The 17,857-nt window shown below is 45.6% G+C and overlaps 1 protein-coding gene across 1 annotated transcript; it reads left to right on the top strand.

Annotated features, from left to right (window-relative positions):
• Positions 1-561: 561 nt before the first annotated feature.
• Positions 562-17,254, top strand: UTP14A (UTP14A small subunit processome component). The gene is made up of 15 exons (XM_065915894.1): positions 562-655; positions 1,573-1,651; positions 2,481-2,551; positions 3,031-3,095; positions 4,526-4,668; positions 4,970-5,125; positions 9,544-9,663; positions 9,762-9,856; positions 10,504-10,627; positions 10,710-10,787; positions 11,252-11,642; positions 13,694-14,091; positions 14,824-15,017; positions 15,147-15,246; positions 16,818-17,254. The coding sequence occupies exons 1-15, from the start codon at positions 630-632 to the stop codon at positions 17,088-17,090; spliced, it is 2,313 nt and encodes a 770-aa protein (XP_065771966.1). The 5' UTR covers positions 562-629; the 3' UTR covers positions 17,091-17,254.
• The last annotated feature ends 603 nt before the right edge of the window (positions 17,255-17,857 follow it).

Here is a 17,857-nt window from a genome sequence, read left to right as displayed (position 1 = left end):
TGCAGCCACAGACACAGCCCATTCTTGAATGAAACTTTGTTATGTAGGAAGTAGGAACCCAGAGCTGCAATTACAAGGGGAAGCGGGGTGACAAAGGATTTTTTCCTTAAGAGGGCAGGAAACTTGCTTTGTTGTCCACCGGCGGATCGCCAGGGCCTTAGCACAATGCTGGTCATTTCCCCGGCGGTCAATAACGCCTCGAGCTGGCTGGCAGCAGGCTCGCAGGACGCTGTCAATCACCGACAGACGCTGGAGCCTTTCCTTTTGGATCAGGCAGGGCCACGAAGGCTCAGCCCGGTCCCCGACAGCGCGGCACCCTCGTGCTAACCTCACCCGCCCGGGCCGCCTGGAAACCCGGGGCCGGGAAGACTGACGCTGACGCGCTGAAGAGCTGAGAGGTGGGTGGGGAGAGCAGAGCTCCACCCGCTGACATGCTTTTTCCTCCAGACTCCCGATTCCCCGCGGGCGCCTCCCGAACTGCTTAGTTCCTTGCACACCTCGGGGCGGGCCGGAAGTGACGCCGCTAGTCGCGCGTGATTGGCGGAAGCCAAAATTGCTTTGCGGCCGGTACGGAAATCGCTTTCTTTTCGACTTCCGCTCCTGGTCCATGTGAGAGACAGGCTGCTGAGATGAGCGCGAACCAGGCTGCGGAGAGGTGAGGGGTAGCGATCGGGGAGGGGGTCTGAGCCTCGCTGGGGGTCGGTTTTCCCGGCTTTTGAGAAACAGAGGCCATCTATTAGCTGGCGACAGTTGTTCCCCTCCCAGGATCTCACCATTCGTTACTATTTCCATGATCCATCCTTTAAAGCCCTGTTAATTTAATTCGCCCCCTCCTCTCTCCATCTTCTTAGTCTCATCCCTGTTGGTCCTGTTGCGGTTTCTCCCTCTCCAGCTAAGTTAATATGTAGCGCTTTCCTCATCACGTGACTTCTTTTGATGCCGCCGGTGCGGAGCGTTTCCGCCTGCTGCGCAGGCAGTAACTTCGTTATAAACTCGCCTTATCTTGGAAACCTTTGTTAATTGGAGTCATCCACGACATTTTAATAAAGTACCTACTTTGCTGAGCAAGCTCCAGCTGCTTTCTTCCAATCCCCTGTTTTTCGATTTCTGAGAACAGGTGATCAAGATGTCACTTTTGAGTAAGCAGCACCTATACAGGTGTCTTCCATGTGGCGAATGCTTAGAAATATTAATAGTGAAATTGCCTTGCCTCAAGGGCCATCAACAGCATCTTCTGCCACCTTACCTAGGGTCTGACATTTTTATAGCCTCTCAGAGGTCTGTGGGAAATGCAGTGCAAATCAATCACTGAAGAGTATTAGATCTTTCCATTTTCATGCAGTTCTGTATGGGTATTACTAACACTGCTCACCTTTTAACAGGTGATGCCTGCCTTCTGCAATCCAGATTTTGTGTCTTGGAAAATTTCCAAAGATGCTCAATACTACTTGGTTTGCACCTCTTCCAGGGGATAAGACTGTTCTGTACTGAGAACTGAAGTTATGTTTTTGAGATCATTTGAATATAAGAAAAATTGCTTCAAGTGATAGTATCTCTTTTTATCTCCTTTAGCAACCTTCTGGCTTTGAACCAACAGAAAGAACTAGAGGATTTGCCAAGAGACTACCCCTTGAGCACCAGTGAAGATGAAGTGAGTGACACCTGCTAAACTGCCTTCTCCAGTTTCCCTTCTGTTTCAAAATTAGGGTAGAGGGCACACTTCATGGAAGGAAAAGGGGGGGCAACACTGTTTGTACTTGTTCAGGTCTCACAAATAAATTACAGTTACGGGTTTCCAAATTAGAGCATTCCTACGAAACCTAAGCCAAAATGGCATAAAACAAAGAAGTGATTACCTTAGGACATACCTTGCTAATGGAAACACAAAATAAATGAAGATAAAGTTTAGATGCTCACAGACACAGTTAAAGCTATGGCAGCTTGATGCTGAGATGCTAAGTGTAGTTTCTGGGGAGGGGGCTCAGTGGTGCCACTTGGAGTGTGTGTGCCATATGATTTCCCTATTTCCAAGTTTGGATTTCGATAGAGTTACTTGATTTTCTGACTGAAATATACACATGCATAATTAAGTCGGGCAGCTGCTATAGGAATTCCAGCTCTTTATTCTCTTGAGAAAACTACTTAGATTGGCTTTTTTTATGTCAAGATTCCCATGTCAGATCACACTATATATTCTATACAGAAATATTATTCTCATGGCACTTTTCTTAAAACCAGTTAAGACAGAAGCATGGCATTAGCTCCTGATTACTAAGGCTCTATATTCCTTACAGTGGGGAAATCTGGCTTTTTGAAGCAGTTCTTCCTGTTTGAGCTGGAATGCTTGCATGCCAGACCTCATCTGATTTCCCAGTTCTCCACTGACCAAAAGAATGGGAGATTTTACATGGGCCTCAATTTTCATACTGTCTTTTCCCTCCCCTCATCATTCTGATGGTTCTTCCTTTTTCTGTTTCCAGGGGGACAATGATGGAGAAAGAAAGCATCAGAAGCTTCTGGAATCAATCAGTTCACTTAATGGAAAGGATAGGTAGCATTCCCTTCAATATCGACATTTCTAACTAGCTGATTCCATGGGACTTATCTGCAGCTAACATTTACTCAGTGCCGAAGACAACATTTTTCAGCATCATTGTTAAGAGCATGTACTTTGGAGACTGTAGGCAAATCCTCTGCACTTCAGCTTCTTCAAATAGAAAATAAGAGTCACATGTCCCAAAGTCACTAGAATAAGTGGCAGATCAGGTATTCAGATCCAGACATGTTTGAATCCAAGCCCTATACCTTTTTCACCATGCCTACCTTGCATTGCCTTGTGTTTTTGAGAGGCTGTTTTCATTAAGAGATGGTTAAACTACTGTGTCCAGCTTAGGAAAAGATTTCCTGGTTATTTTGTGACAAAATCTAACTCTAGAATAAACATGAAACCAAAGCATTGTTTGAAGAGAGGTGTTTGTTCCCCAGCAGAATGTATCCATTCTCTATGTATTCTGTTTTGCTTAATTTCAGGCAGAAATTGGCTGAGAGGTCTGAGGCTAGTCTGAAGGTGTCGGAGTTCAGTGTAAGTTCTGAAGGTAAGTTAACAAAGGAAACTGTCTGCATGCACCTTGTGGAATTCCAAAAGCATAATGGTCTACTTCCCCTTGGTGCCCTCTTTCCAGCTATTTTTGATGTGGTTAGTGAATCATACCATACACACTTAACCCATGAGTAGATTAAGAAGGGTAATCAGATGCTCTTGAATTTCTTCCATTTCTAAAAGAAAATGAAAAGGCCACAGTCAAGATCTGCCATAGAGCTTGATGAGCTAACTGTATCTAAGGTGTTTTTTTTTCCTTATGCCCACTCACCTAAGAACCAATTTTTACCCCTGGGTGGGGAAATGATATCACCCCAATTGAGAATATATGATCTAGTAAATAGCAGAGTTGAGATTTTCACTTGATACTGAGTCTAGGTGCCAAATCTTTCCTACTGTATTCACAACTTAGGCAAGGTGAATGAGTTAGGCACTTCCAGTAATCATTACTGTAACCTTTCAGCACTGGTAACAATGTATTCTCCCAAGCTTACCCATTCCGCAAATACTGTACTTCTACTGTGTATAAGTTTCAGGATGGATTTAGCTACAGAGTAAAGAATAAGTGACTTCCTGGGGCTTACATTCTAAGGCAGTGAAACAGTAACAAAATGATACAGTCGCGTGGCAAAGTGGCTACTTTTCTTTGGCTAGTCATGAATGAAATGCCTCTGAAGAGGCAAATCTTAAACCAAGATCTGAATAACAAGAAAAGTCAAGTATGCAGAGAGAGGGAGTAGTGTTCCAGGCGAGGGGGCAGCTGGTACAAAGGCGCTGAGGAAGATAACATGGTCGGCATGTTTGAAGAAGAAGGGCCAGGTCAGTGTGGCTGGACCATCCTCCACTTGCGGGTAACTTGAGGTTGGAGAGGCAGACAGGGTGGTGGTTTAGTCACTAAGAGTTGTGTCCGACTCCTGTGATCCCATGGATTGTAGCCTGCCAGGCTTCTCTGTCCGTGGGATTCTCCAGGCAAGAATACTGGAGTAGTTTGCCATTTCCTTCTCCAGGGGATCTTCCCGACCCAGGAATCAAACCTGGGTCCCCTGCATTGCAGGCAGATTCTTTACCCACTGAGCCATGAGAATAATGGGGAGCCACTGGAGGACTTTCTGCAGTATCATGACATCCTGTGATTTACAGTTTCAAAACACTGGCTGCTGTGTGAAGAATGAATTGCAGTGGGCAATCGTGGAACCAGAAAGACCAGGAGAAAATCAAATGACTGTTTTAAATAGTTTTCTTTCTTCTACACTTAAACACGTTTGGGGATGTAGGAAAGCAGTGCCATCACTCTGGCTAGTGATAGAAGTAAAAGGGTTAGTCCTGCTTCCCTGCACACTTGCCTGACTCCCAGCACTTTCCTAAGGTGGTGCTGAGGTTTTGCCTCACTTCTCAGTCTGACTAGAAAGTTTGGCCTTTCTACAGGATCAGGAGAAAAGCTGGTCGTTTCAGATCTGCTTGAGCCTGTTAAAACTTCATCTTCATTGGCTGCTGTGAAAAAGCAGTTGAATCGAGTGAAATCGAAGAAGACTGTGGAGTTACCACTTCACAGAGAAGAGATTGAGCGGGTAAGTCAAAGAAAATGTGGTCCACCAAGGGGAAGAACCTGACCAAGAAAAAAAGGGCAAGATGAGAAGCGGAGAAGGCCTGAGAAGTGGGAGGGGGGCAAGTTGTGGTTGCCTCACCTTGGAAAAGATTAAAACTAATCTCAGGGCAAGTGCAGTCCTGAGAAGTAAGTAAGAGCTAATCTCTAGCATCCTGATTCTTTCTTGGACTGAGTAACATGGCCTCCTAATTTCCTGCTGGTTCTTTTGAGTTTAATGATTCATTTCGTGGCTCTTTCTTTCTGCGTGCTTTTGCCTGTTTCAGATCCACAGAGAAGTGGCATTCAATAAAAGCTCCCAAATCCTCTCCAAATGGGATCCTGTCGTTCTGAAGAACCGGCAAGCAGAGCAGCTGGTTTTTCCCCTGAGCAAGCCCCAGTCAGCCTTTGCTCCCATCGAACATGTGGTCAGTGGCTGGAAGGTTAGTGCCCCTTGAAAGGTGAGGTCACACAGCATGGACATTGCAGAGCCTGCAGTTGGTCTTGTTAGACATGTTAAGCAGGAATGGTCAGCTGTCGTCATTTTGGTTGAGTGATTAGAAAGGGAAGAGGTGGGAGAGCAAGATTCATAGGCAGTAGCTCACCCTTCCTCAGCTTGGCGTGCCCCCTGCATGGTTGTTGTTTAGTCCCTGAGTTGTGTCTGACTCTGCTGCCCCATGGACTGTAGCCCGCCAGGCTCCTCTGTCCATGGGGTTTCCCAAGCAACAATACTGGAGCAGGTTGCCATTTCCTTCTCCAGGGGATCTCCCCCACCCAGGGATCGAACCCACGTCTGCTGCAGTAGCAGGCAGATTCTTTACCACCAGAGAGGTAGTCTGAGCCACCAGGGAGCCCCCCCCCACCCCCGCAACATACACATGATTATCTCCATGTTTTTGTGTGATGATGTCTGAGTTGCCAATAGAGAAGGAACATCATGATGTTTTCTTATTCACACGCTGGTTTTTTAAAAGCTTTTACAGCCAGCATTCTGACCTGGGGAGAGTCAGGAACCAGGAACCTGGCAGCATTAATGATGCCTTAGGCGGGATATATGAGCAGCAGAACCGAAGTTTACTTGAAAAGGAACACCACATTAAAATATAGCAGATTGGTGATAATGACTAGAATCTTAGCAAGTAACTCATTATGACTGAGCTGCAGAAAATAAAAATTATATTTTAGAGCTGGGTTTCCCAAGCACTGATATCAGTCAAATTTTTCAATCATCTGAACTGTAAGGATAATTGTGAATGTGGTGGTGTGGGGTTGTCAGCTATTTTTTATTATGAAGTTATTCTTTCCACTTTAATGGTGTTGAAATAGCTTATCTGTTATGAAATGGTGGTGGTGGTAAATGATGGGTCCAGAGGTGGAACAGTAGTTATGCCAATGGCAAAATTAAAGTTAGTAATCCTATGTTGTCCGTGAAGTGTCAGTGTTTAGTCTGAACAACTTCAGAACAGATAGCCTTTCTTTTCCAATACACCATTGGTTATGGAGTCTATAAAGGGGTGTTCTGTTTTCAGCAGAAAGACAGTCCAAAACAGCAGCACCTAAGCCCCGGATAGATGGTTTCTCTGCTTTCTGTAAATCCCCAAATGGTGTAGTCTGTGTCAGGAAGTTGAGATAATTAAAGCTCATCAAAGTAAACATGGCTTGCTGCCATAGCTAGACATTGAGCAAGGTGTTGCTTATTATGGGGATAAACTCTGTTTCTGATGTTGTTATTGAAAGTCACCACCATTCTCTTTCTAGGATGCTTCCTTTTCCACATGAAAATGAGATCAGGTTTAAAGTGTGGCTGCAGGATGGAAGGGAGACTTTAGGAAAAAAATTTTAAGAGGTAATACAATTTGCAGGATTTGAAAATAAGTATAGAAGAAATGTAGTGTTTGACCCCACCCCTGTCCCCCATCTGCTCATTTTTACCCCCATACTCCCACCCAGAGGTCACCACTCCTACAAGTTATTTGTTCTTATTAAATTAAAAGTTTTATGGATATATTTATGTTTATCTCATTTTTTAAAATAAAAAATGTAGTAGTAATCTACTCCACACTGTTCTGCACCTTGCTTTTTCCAAATGCTGGTGTGATTTTGGAGGTGACAGGCAAATGCCAAATTGGTCATTAAAGATGAGATGGTGGGGGAGGGGTTGCACTGAGAATGGTGCGGCCAGTCTGAAGTTCATTTTTGAGAAATTATACCAACATGGCACAGAGAAGTCAGGGGGTCCTTGGTGGCTAGTAGCACCTTAGAGGCCAGAGCCCAGGGGCTAGCAGTATACTAGTGTTCCTGGAAATAAAGAATCTAAAGTCAGCACTTACAGTTTTGGTTCAGCTACCTAAAATTTCATTTGACTCTAGCTGAGAAGCGTTAAAGGGGATAATGTGTGAGAAAGCATTTGTAAACGGCAAAGTGCTAGAAACGAGGTAAGGTAACTTACCACCCTCTCCCTCCTTCCCTCCCCTAGCAGCTGGCATCACCATTTCCAGAAGTGTCTCCTCAAAACCTTCCTTTCTCAGCGTGCCTGGGGGTGGGGCTGGGGGTGTTGGCAGGGTCTGGTTGCTAGAAAATAGCACATGCCCCTCTGAGAGGTGGGCAGACCACAGTGTATGCCAGACAGCCTTTTAAATGCTATGAAAAGATGGTAAAGAAACCCCTTTGACTTACAGGACAAACTGATTTTATTAAAAATCAAATCCACTGAATTTAAACTTTACAAAAATGAAGTAAACCTTGTCAGCTGATGAGGAACATGCTTTGGAAAGCGCTGGTCCCTGTTCTGTCTCCCTCTTCCCTACTACCTTCCTGAAACTTCTTTCCAAATGCATTAGTGAGGGACCTCCCAATGGCCACATCCCAGGTCCTCTGCGTCTTCAGCCTATTTGACACCATTAACATATCGTGATTAAAACTGCTGCCTTGGAACTTAGGCTTTGTTTTTGTGTCTGTTTTGGTTTTTATCTGACTTTCTTAGTCCTTTTTTATTCTTGGGCTGTAAATATGGTACAGATCACTGGCAACTCCTGATTTCTGGACCCGTGTTCCACGTGACTCACAGGCCTCACCTGGGTCTCCCCTGTGCACCTAAAGTTGACACACGACAAAGTACGCCTAGTATTTTCCTTCCCCAGATACCTAAGCTGTACTATGACCTTCATGCTGTCCCTCAGTCAGCGACATAACTCCTCCCCTCAACTGCCAGCCCACGCAGGGGGTGAGTCCTGTAATTCTGTCTCACAGCCCTGGTTCCTTGTCTCATTTTCATTTGACACTTTCCATAGAACCCCTTACACAGTCACCAGGCTTTTCTCTCCAAAACACAGCACCAGTTGTCACTTTTCTGCTTAAAATCCTTCAAAAGGCTCTCCACTTACAGAATAAGACAGAAGTACCTCGCATTTTAGCTACACTAGGCAATGCATTATTCCCTAACATATCTTTCCCTTCCCTAGATCTGTGTTTTGCTTATACACATCTCTCCCTTTAGTTTTTTTTCCCCTCCTTGTAGAACTGTGCTGATGCCTCAAAGCCTAATTCAGAAAGTCTCTTCATTCTCCAAGCCTACCCCATCTCCTAATCAGAATTGTTCCTTCCTCTGTGATTACTCCTATGAACTTTTAACCCATCATGTTGGTGGTGGTGCAGTGGCTCTTTCCTCTGAAAGGCTATGAGCTCTATGAGGACAGGAACTATCTTAATTAATTGTGTATTCCTAGCACCCCACACAAGTGCCTGGAATGTAGCTACAATCAATAAGTGTTTGTAAATTGAATTGAATCAGAGGGAGATTACAACATTGTAATATAAATCACTTTGTAGCCTGTGATTGATCACTACTGCAAATACTAAAAATGGAAGAACATGCACCTTTACTATTCAGTAGAATAGGTTTATGGTTCGATCAGTAGGGTAGTGTAACATGGGATGATGTGTGTTTATGCATTTGTTCAGATATTTGTAAGTTTAACACTGACTGTGATATATATGGCTTTTCAAGAAAACCACATAAAACATGTGCATGAGGTTTGAAACTGGCTCTTGCCCAGGGCTATCTTTATGCCTTGCCAAAGTGGACCATGACATGATCAGCTTGATTATTTTAGCCATCCTTACAATATCAGTCAAGCAGCAAATGGGGTCTTTTGTTGACATGTGAAGTCACTGGTTCACAGTCCATTTTGTTTCATTAGCGTAGACACCACCTAGCATGCAAAGTTATTTGGGAAGTTAGGCATCAGAGCCAAGTTAAAAATTGACTAGAGTTAAATTTGAACTGTCAGGAAGCAGGCTAATTACCTGGAGGTCATTTTGTTAAAGGCGGTGTCTTTTTGTGCTCATCTTAAGACCTAACCTCCCCTTTCCTCTAGAAATATTCTTAAAGGGAGACTGATACAGATCTGAGGTCCCTAACTTTGTGTTAAGAGTAATCTGCTTCAAATATACATAAGAATTCAGGGACCATTTTGTTTTGCAACTCTCTAGACTGACAATTTGGTACTGCTGTTCCTCTGTCCTGCAGGCATTTACCTTAACAGCATCCTGCTTTGATTCTTAAGAGAATGGTATTGTTTTATATACATTGTTCATCTGAACACAGAGTGATTCCCTCAGTAATATCAGAGAGTAACCTCAGAGGCCCCTTGCTGAAGTTACCTTAAATCAGAATAAAATGTAAGGCTTTATCTGCACCCTTGAACAGCAAGCCTAGAACCCCCTTCTTTTTCTGTAACAGCCCATCCTGTCCAGTTTGTGATTCCAATCACTGTGTCAGAGTAGATGGCCAAAGGATTGTAAAGAGGGAGACTCTAGGAGCATGACTTCAGACTTAAGAGTGTTCTATTACCTCCTTAAGGCAGGAACTCCCCTGGAGCAGGAGATTTTTAACCTTCTCCATAAGAACAAGCAGCCCGTGACAGACCCTTTACTGACTCCCGTGGAAAAGGCCTCTCTCAAAGCTATGAGCCTGGAAGAGGTAAGTGTGCTGAGCCCTTCGATCCACCCAGGCATGCTCTGTTTCTCCCGGCATTTGCCATCAATCCTAGGGGTCACTGTAAATGTCATTCGTTGTAGGTAAAGATGCGCCGAGCAGAGCTTCAAAGGGCCCGGGCCCTGCAGTCCTACTATGAGGCCAGGGCTCGAAGAGAGAAGAGAATCAAAAGCAAAAAGTAAGGAAGCCCCTGTGAACCAGCCTTGGGTTCCATGGGAAAGTGGCATGGCTAACCACAAGTCCTTAGGAAAGAACCTTTCCCATGGCAGCTGTGGGATCCTATAGGAAAAGTCCCAAAGAGGGGTGACTGGCCTCTTTTTCCCTCAAACCAACCTCAGAGAGTTTTGCTCACTTCAGCGGTGCCTGCTCCTCTGGCTTTGGCTTCCCATCTTGGATTTGCTAAAAACAGGACTGTTAAATATATAAATAAATAAACAAATAAACAGGACTGTTCAGTTACTTTCACTGCTTTCCAGGGCATCATGGAGTGGTTCTGCTGAATGAGCTGTGACTTCAACAGCTGTGAAGCCAATAGGGCTTCCTTCCTGCTTTTTTTGCCTTTTGGGATCATGTTCTGCTCTTCCCTTGTGTTTGTGCTCTAGAAGAGGAGGGGACTCATTTGTGGAGGTCTGCCCCTGGGGGCTGCAGGGACTGAGGGTCCCACCAAGCCTCGCAGGTCTCCAGCCGGCTCCCTGAAGTCAGCTAGCTCTGTGACGTCCAGTCCATCCCTGGCACTAGAAGACCCCTCGTGTGGTGGAGGCACTTACATGTGTGGCACCAGTGGTTCAGCTCTATCTCTTCCTTCATGCCTCTCTCACCCTATAGGTATCACAGAATTCTGAAGAAAGGAAAGGCCAAGCAAGCCTTAAAAGATTTTGAGAAGCTGCAGAAGGTCAATCCTGCTGCGGCACTGGAAGAACTGAAAAAACTTGACAAAGCCAGAATGATGGTGAGGCTGCCTCTGGCCCCCAAACCTTGAACCTGCTTTCCCTAGAAAGCAATAAAGAGCTCACTGTGCCCTTTCTTTCCAGGAGCGAATGAGCCTTAAGCACCAGAACAGTGGGAAATGGGCAAAATCAAAGGCAATTATGGCCAAATATGACCTGGAGGTAAGACACCATCAGGGTGAAAGATATGGAATTGGAGGGAAGAAAGGCAAAGCAGTCCATAAGGATGCTAGCAGAAGCAGAGTTGGGAAAAAAACCATGTGGATGAATGGAAAACCAGGAATCTAAAAAGGCATCAGAAAATTTCTAAGGCAGAGAGGAAAATGACCAGAAACAAGGTGGAAAAGGAGAGATGAAAGGGAAACAGCACCAAAGGCAAGTCCAGTTAAAGAAGAGAGGAGTTGTGTGTTTAAAATAAATAAATAAACACTTGTTTCACATGTCGATTACTTGAGAACAAAGAGTTTGTCTTCCATTTTGTTCCATACCTGTTAACACAATGGTGTATAAGCAGTTTAAATGGTAGGTACCAGGAAGATTGAGAGGAGGCAGCTCTGAGGAGTGGACTGGGAGAGGTGTGACTGTGGTCACTAATGACAGGCGTTCGTGCTATGCCTTTCCCCCAGGCTCGCCAGGCCATGCAGGAACAGCTGGCCAGGAACAAAGAGCTGACGCAGAAGGTCCGGGCGGCCTCTGAGAGTGAGGAAGAGGAGGAAGGCCAGGAGGAAGAGGAAGAACCTCTTGTCCCTGACATGGTGAATGGGGTGCAGATAAAGGCAAATGGACTGAACCCCTGGATGTTGCGGAATCACTTCAGTGATGCCAAAGAGGCTGAGGTCCAGAAAGACCTGGAAGATCCTGCTGAGCCTGAAGCCCAGGAGACTTCTGAAAGTGAGGAAGAAAGAGCAGTGGTGGAAGAAGAAACTCTCTTGAAAGAATTTGAGGAACGGCGATCACTTAGACAGAAGTCTGAGCTCAACCACGTGGCGGAGCCAGTGCACAGGCCTGTAAGAAAGGGTGAGCAGTGGTACACCACAGGGGGGCTGCCTGATGCTGGTGCTCTTGGCCAAAGAGGAAAACTGTGCCCGCCCACCCGCTGCAGAGATTAGGCTCTAGGGCCTTTCAAGAGAGTGCCATGGGTCCCTGAAGAGAAAACACATTCGTTATGACCGTTTTTCTTCAAAGGCATTTCATAAGCGGGCATCCGCATGGCTCTAGAGTGTGTGTTCAGTCTTCAGAAAGACAGAATACCCCATCCTTGAAGGAGGGGCGGGAGTTAACATCACTGGGACCCGCAAGCCAGAGAGCGGTGCATGTGGTGGGCTGGCAAATCTGAAAATCGTTCACACCCACAGACGCAAAGGTGTATTTTGAGATATTATGAAATGTCTTCAGATCATCACTGCAGTTGTCTGCTTTGGGGAGGAGGAGTGGCATTTTTAGCACTCTGTTAATGCTGGTTGATAGTTGATGTGGGGTGCGACTTTCTTGATAGGAATGACTGACTGACTACAAGGTACAGGGTAAATTAGAATTGTTACCCCATGCTCAGACTCAATTTGCATATTATATATATTAGCAACCTTGGCACCCTTGAGGCAGGTTGGAGTTCCCATTCTGGGGACAAAGCAGGGCATTATAAAGCCTGCTCAGGAAACTAACTGCACTCAGTAATCACCTGGTCTGGTCAGATTCTCTGGTCCAATTATATTTCCTGTAAGAATAATGAATGCATTTACATGACAACAAGATTCTGTTTTTCCATGGCTTAAAAAAAAAATTTTTAAGCTGTTGTTTAGAATGTATTAGGGGACCTTTACTTGAGGTTTTCAGCTAAAGAGTTCCAGGGTTAGTATTTATAAGCAGTCACTTCCAAGAGGATTGTAGAAAGCACTACCCACAGGCCAGGATGGTTCCTCCCAGACCCCTCAAAAACTGCCTGTCTAGTGAAATATATCAAACAGTTGGTTGTGGAATGAAAGGTAGATAAGAGACATGGGTTCGATCCTTGGGTCAGGGAGATCTGGAGGACGTGGCAACCCGCTCCAGTATTCTTGCCTAGAGAATCCCACAGACAGAGGAGCCTGGCAGGCTCCAGGCCATGGGGTTGCAAAGAGTCTGATATGACTGAAGCAACTGAGCACATACAGATGATAAATATGAAAGATCTCAAACCTTTGGGGAAATAGTATCCTAAAATAGTGGGAAGGCATGGACCCCAAACAAAATGAGCAAGGAAAGTTGATCCTTGACAGTAAACACACATATCCTCAGGCCAGATCTTAAGTAGCTTGTGCCATTGACTTCAAGCCAGAGCAAGGAGAAGGATGAACTTGGGAATAGGAGCGACTTGAGTCAACGCAGGGTACAGTCTAGAAGCATGTCACGGCCATGTCTCCCTCGGGGCTCTCAGACTAGTGGTGTTTGCTCTGCTCAGATGGCCCTGGTGGCTGGAAAGTGCAAGCTACTTGACTGCCACAGCAGATTGTGAGATGCTGCTTTAAGGTAAAACAATGCTGGATTCAGTTTTTACAAGTAGAAGATTACAGTGTAAATTACAAATAGGACGTCACAGTTTTTAGAAATTAAAAAAGAGAAATGACAAATAATATTGTGTTGGCCAAATACTTCCTTTGGGTTTTTCCCGTAAGCTGCAACAGAAAAATCTGAGCATTTTGGCCAACTCAATAAATGACAACGAAGTTGCTTTTAGAAGCGTTGCTAAAACAGCTTTTTTAATAAAAATGTGGAATTTGGAGTGATCCTCCCAAGTAGATAGAGCCTGCTTTCTGGGCAAATTAAGCCATGGCTCCACTTATACAGAGTCACTGGCAAAGCTGGGAACAGGACCCAGAACACCTGCTTCCTAGAGTGCTGCTTTTAACTCCATTGCCTGTGACTTGACAGGTAGTGAAATCACCAGGAGATCCAATGAATGGCATCTTCTCTTGCCCATTTGTCGTCATTAGCCTGTCTCCCCTGGTGCGCCATGCTCAGCAAAAGGTCAATAAATGCTGGTGAGACACCACCCACCCTACTTTTCTGACACCTTTCATTGCTTCCCCCAGATCCTAGCAGCCAGGAGGTGCTGTCCGAATTGAGGGCACTGTCTCAGAAGCTCATCACGGAGAACCATCAGTCAGGGAAGCAAGAACTGAGTTCAGTGAGGACAGCTCAGAGAGAGGAACCTGCCAGGGAGGAAGAGGAGCCCATGTTGCTGCAGAGGCCAGAGAGAGCTCAGACTCTGGACGAGCTGGAGGAGCTGGGCAGAGAAGGGTGTGTGGAAAACAAGGAGCTTCCCAGAACTGCAGTGGAAGGGCTGCAGTTGGAGAAGAATCTAAGTAATCATATTGGCGCCCCCAAGGAGAAGAAAAGGAAGGAACAAATGATTGATCTCCAGAACCTCCTAACCACAAAATCGCCTTCCGTGAAGTCCTTGGCAGTTCCTACGACTGTACAGGAGTTGGTGAGCAGAGCCAGGGTCGTGGGGGGCGGGAATCAGAGCTGGCGTGGAAGGTGTCCTTCCTGCGCGAGCAATAGAATCAGAAGTTTTGTGCTGAGGGCACATGGCGGTAGTTGAGAGGTCTGGAATAGTACTGCCCAGGCTGGTCCCAGCGACAGCTTAATAGATGCAAATATGTGAGTGCCGCTGAGACTCCCTCATCTTAAATTCTGAGCCACCACATCCTCCCTGGGGTGACTCTAAAGCCCTCAGAGGACAGAGGGACTCACTCAAAGCTCTGGCCAGATGCCAAGCAGGACAACTCAAAGGTGAGTGAGTCAGTGAGCTGTTGACGGTGTTTTGCTCTACTCAATGGGATCTCAAATGGTCTGGGGTTCCCTGATTAAGTCATTGAAACTGCTCAAGTGAGGAGCCCCGGTCTTTTCAGGGATATAAACTGAAGGACTCCCACATTCTGGCCAGGCCCACTTGGAGCTCCCCCTCCTGATGCTGACTGGTTCCTTCCTCTACCCTACAGCTTCCTTCTTGAAAGTTTTAAATTGTGTCCTATGATAACGAGCTAGGGATATTTACCCTAGAGAGAAGATCAGAGCTTGGTTGGCTGCCGATGTGTTTGTAGTGCAAGACCATCGTTGTTCCGCACTTCCCCCTAGAGGGCGCTAAAATGTCACAACCCAACCATCTTGCCACAAACCTCGGCTCAGGAGGCAAGACCTAACTGTTGTTTCTTCCCAGGAAGATGAAGGAGAGAGAGATCAAAGGCAGATGATAAAGGAAGCTTTTGCTGGGGATGATGTCATCAGAGACTTCTTGAAAGAGAAGAGGGAAGCTGTGGAGGCGAGTAAGCCAAAGGACCTGGACCTGACTCTGCCTGGCTGGGGCGAGTGGGGTGGTATGGGCCTGAAGCCCAGTGCCAAGAAGAGACGCCGGTAAGAACAGGAAAGAAAGCCCATCAGAAGGGCACCAGGTTCTCCCACTTCACCCTCACGTGTCCTCTCTGCCCTTTTGACTAAATCCTTAATGCTCTTAGTCAGACACCCTGCTGTTCCGCTTTCCAGGTTTCTCATTAAAGCCCCTGAGGGTCCTCCAAGGAAAGACAAGAATTTGCCAAATGTGATTATCAATGAGAAGCGGAACATCCATGCAGCAGCTCATCAGGTGAGGGATAGAGAGCAATTTAGCAGCCTCCTCTTCCGCTGCCTGGCTCTGCTCCTTGGGAGGAGTGTCGTACTGCTCTGTGGTCAAGAGGGGTGTGTGATCTTGACCACAGATCAGATCTATTCTTGTTTTCACTGACTTGGAGATGAATAATTCCCCAGATTGACTCTGCTGTTTTAATTACTGGGTGGGTGGGTTAAAATTGAATCTTTGCAGCATTGGTGAGGCCCCCAAATTTGCATTTTCAGCCAGTACCCCAGAAATGCTGATGCAAATGGGTCTCACAAAACTAACAGTTGCCATTCTTCAGGCTTGTGCTTATAATCCAGGTAATGTTTGGAGGCTATAGGTTTAACCTACATCCTAAGAAAAATGAAGACCAACTTGTTCAGGACAGTGAAAGGATGTAAAACTGTATCATATGATAATGAGCTAGGGATGTTTACCCAAGAGAAGAGCAAACGAGCACAATCATGGCCTTCAACTCTATTGAAGGTTTTCGTGTGGAGTGCAGCCACATAACATAGAAGTTAGAGGAAAAGTAAGATTCCCATTCAAGGAAAAACTTTCTGCTGGTCCAAAGAGAGAAAGGGTTGCTCTGGGGGTGTGAGCATACATAGGGGGAACTTGGGAATGAGATGGGACTCAGTGACCTTTATGTTCCCTTCAGTTCTGAAAATCTGTGACCCCGTGATAATCTATGACCATCTACCCTAGTCAGTTTAATATTGAAATAAGTTGTATTTTTCATTCTAAAGAGGGGGGAGCTATTTAATAGGTACAGAAGAGAGGAGAAAAATATGATTTCAATAATACTCTGTCAACCCCACTAAGACCCTCCCTTAACCTAAAGAATCTGTGTCCTTCACTACCACCAGGACCGCCTAGCAGTACTCAAGCTTCTCTTTGAGTGTTCCATTGAGTATCTCCAGAGACTATTGATTGTAACTTCCCCGTTTTTCTGCTTATGTCTTTTTCCTCCTCTTTGGCCTTTGGGGAAGCATTTAAAGATTATTTAAGTCTGAAACCAGCACTTTGGTGGAGTGCAAAAGAGTCCTGGGCAAAGAAATGAGACTTGGGAAGAGCATGAAGCTGAGTGTAGTAGCCTGGTAGAGTTCAGGATTTGGGAGTAAATCTTTGGGTTCCTTAAAACATCAATGCTATGAATCAAGGGGAGGAAAAGGAGGGGGATGAAGAGGCAGGAGAGGCACAGATACACCAGTACTTAGATGTCTGGTGGTCACAGTGCTATATAGGAAGACCCGCTGGGGGCCAGCAACCCTGCAGCTAATTAGTGTTCCTCTTGCCACAGGGACCTTGTCGGATGGTTTTTCATCCCTCCATTGTTGGGCAAGCCTGGGGGAAGGGAGTTTCTGATCCCACTTGGGCCCCTCCCAAATGTCATCAAGCAGCTTGGCACTCCTAAAGTTGGATGGGTGCAAGGGCATACCTAGCTTCACTCACTACAGCCATCATGTAGGACTGAGGTTTATGTGCTAAAACTACCTGGCCAGGTGCCATTAGAGTTTACAGCCTTGGCTCAGGCCAAGTCACTCTGCCTTCCTTTCCAGGTGCAGGTGCTTCCACATCCATTCACACACCATCAACAATTTGAAAGGACCATCCAGACCCCCATAGGATCTACATGGAACACCCAGAGGGCCTTCCAAAAGCTGACCATGCCCAAGGTTGTCACCAAACCAGGCCATATCATTAAGCCTATCAAAGCAGAGGATGTGGGCTACCGATCTTCCTCAAGGTCGGACCTCTCTGTCGTACAGAGGAATCCAAAACGACTCTCCATACGTCACAAAAAACATCTGGAGAATAACTGTGTGGATTGAATTGCTGAAGTAGTGACACCTTGGTGCCGGGAACCAATAGCCCCTACTGTTCCTCCACTGGCCTGGTTTTACTTGGAGCTGCAAGATGATTCCAAAACAAGCTTAGCACACCGTGGGTGTAGTTAAACCATGTTTTAGAAATAAAGGCATTTTTATCTATTTAACTGGAATGTTTACTATGTTGTTATTTTCTTACCAAGGACTAAATTGTCCTAAATGGGACTGGAGGGAAGTTACCCTAGCCTGTGACCTTATTTACAGATATAACTGTAAATAATCAGTTTAAAGAGTAAGAGATAGTAACTAAATATTGTATATTCTCAACCTCTGAACCTAGCAGCAGTATCACAAATCAGGCAATTGGATTCTGCTCTGGGCTAGTCCGGAGCTTCCCAGGTGGCGCTAGTGGTAAAGAACCCACCTGCCAATGCAAGAGATGTGAGAGACACAAGAGACACAGGTTCGATCCCTGGGTCAGGAAGATTCCCTGGAGGAAGGCATCGCAACCACTCCAGTATGGAGAATTTATGTTTGAGCTTCCCAGCTCACAGGTTGCAGTCTAGAGTAGTTAGCACTTTTAGTCTTACTTGACAGATGAGGTAAATGAGCTTTCAGAAATAAAGCTCTATTCCCTTTACTTCCTAATGAAGGGCCAACTCCTCACCATTGTTTATGATTTATTCAGGCGTTACTTGCTATATAGCAGTTCATGGTCAGCTTCTCGGCTCTGAGGAACCTGCCTTTCTTTGGATGAAAATATGTATCAA

The sequence above is a fragment of the Muntiacus reevesi genome, chromosome X, assembly GCF_963930625.1.
Source record: "Muntiacus reevesi chromosome X, mMunRee1.1, whole genome shotgun sequence".
Lineage (NCBI taxonomy): Eukaryota > Metazoa > Chordata > Mammalia > Artiodactyla > Cervidae > Muntiacus > Muntiacus reevesi.
The sequence above is the reverse complement of the archived record's forward strand: the minus strand, read 5'-3'. Positions and strand labels throughout refer to the sequence as shown.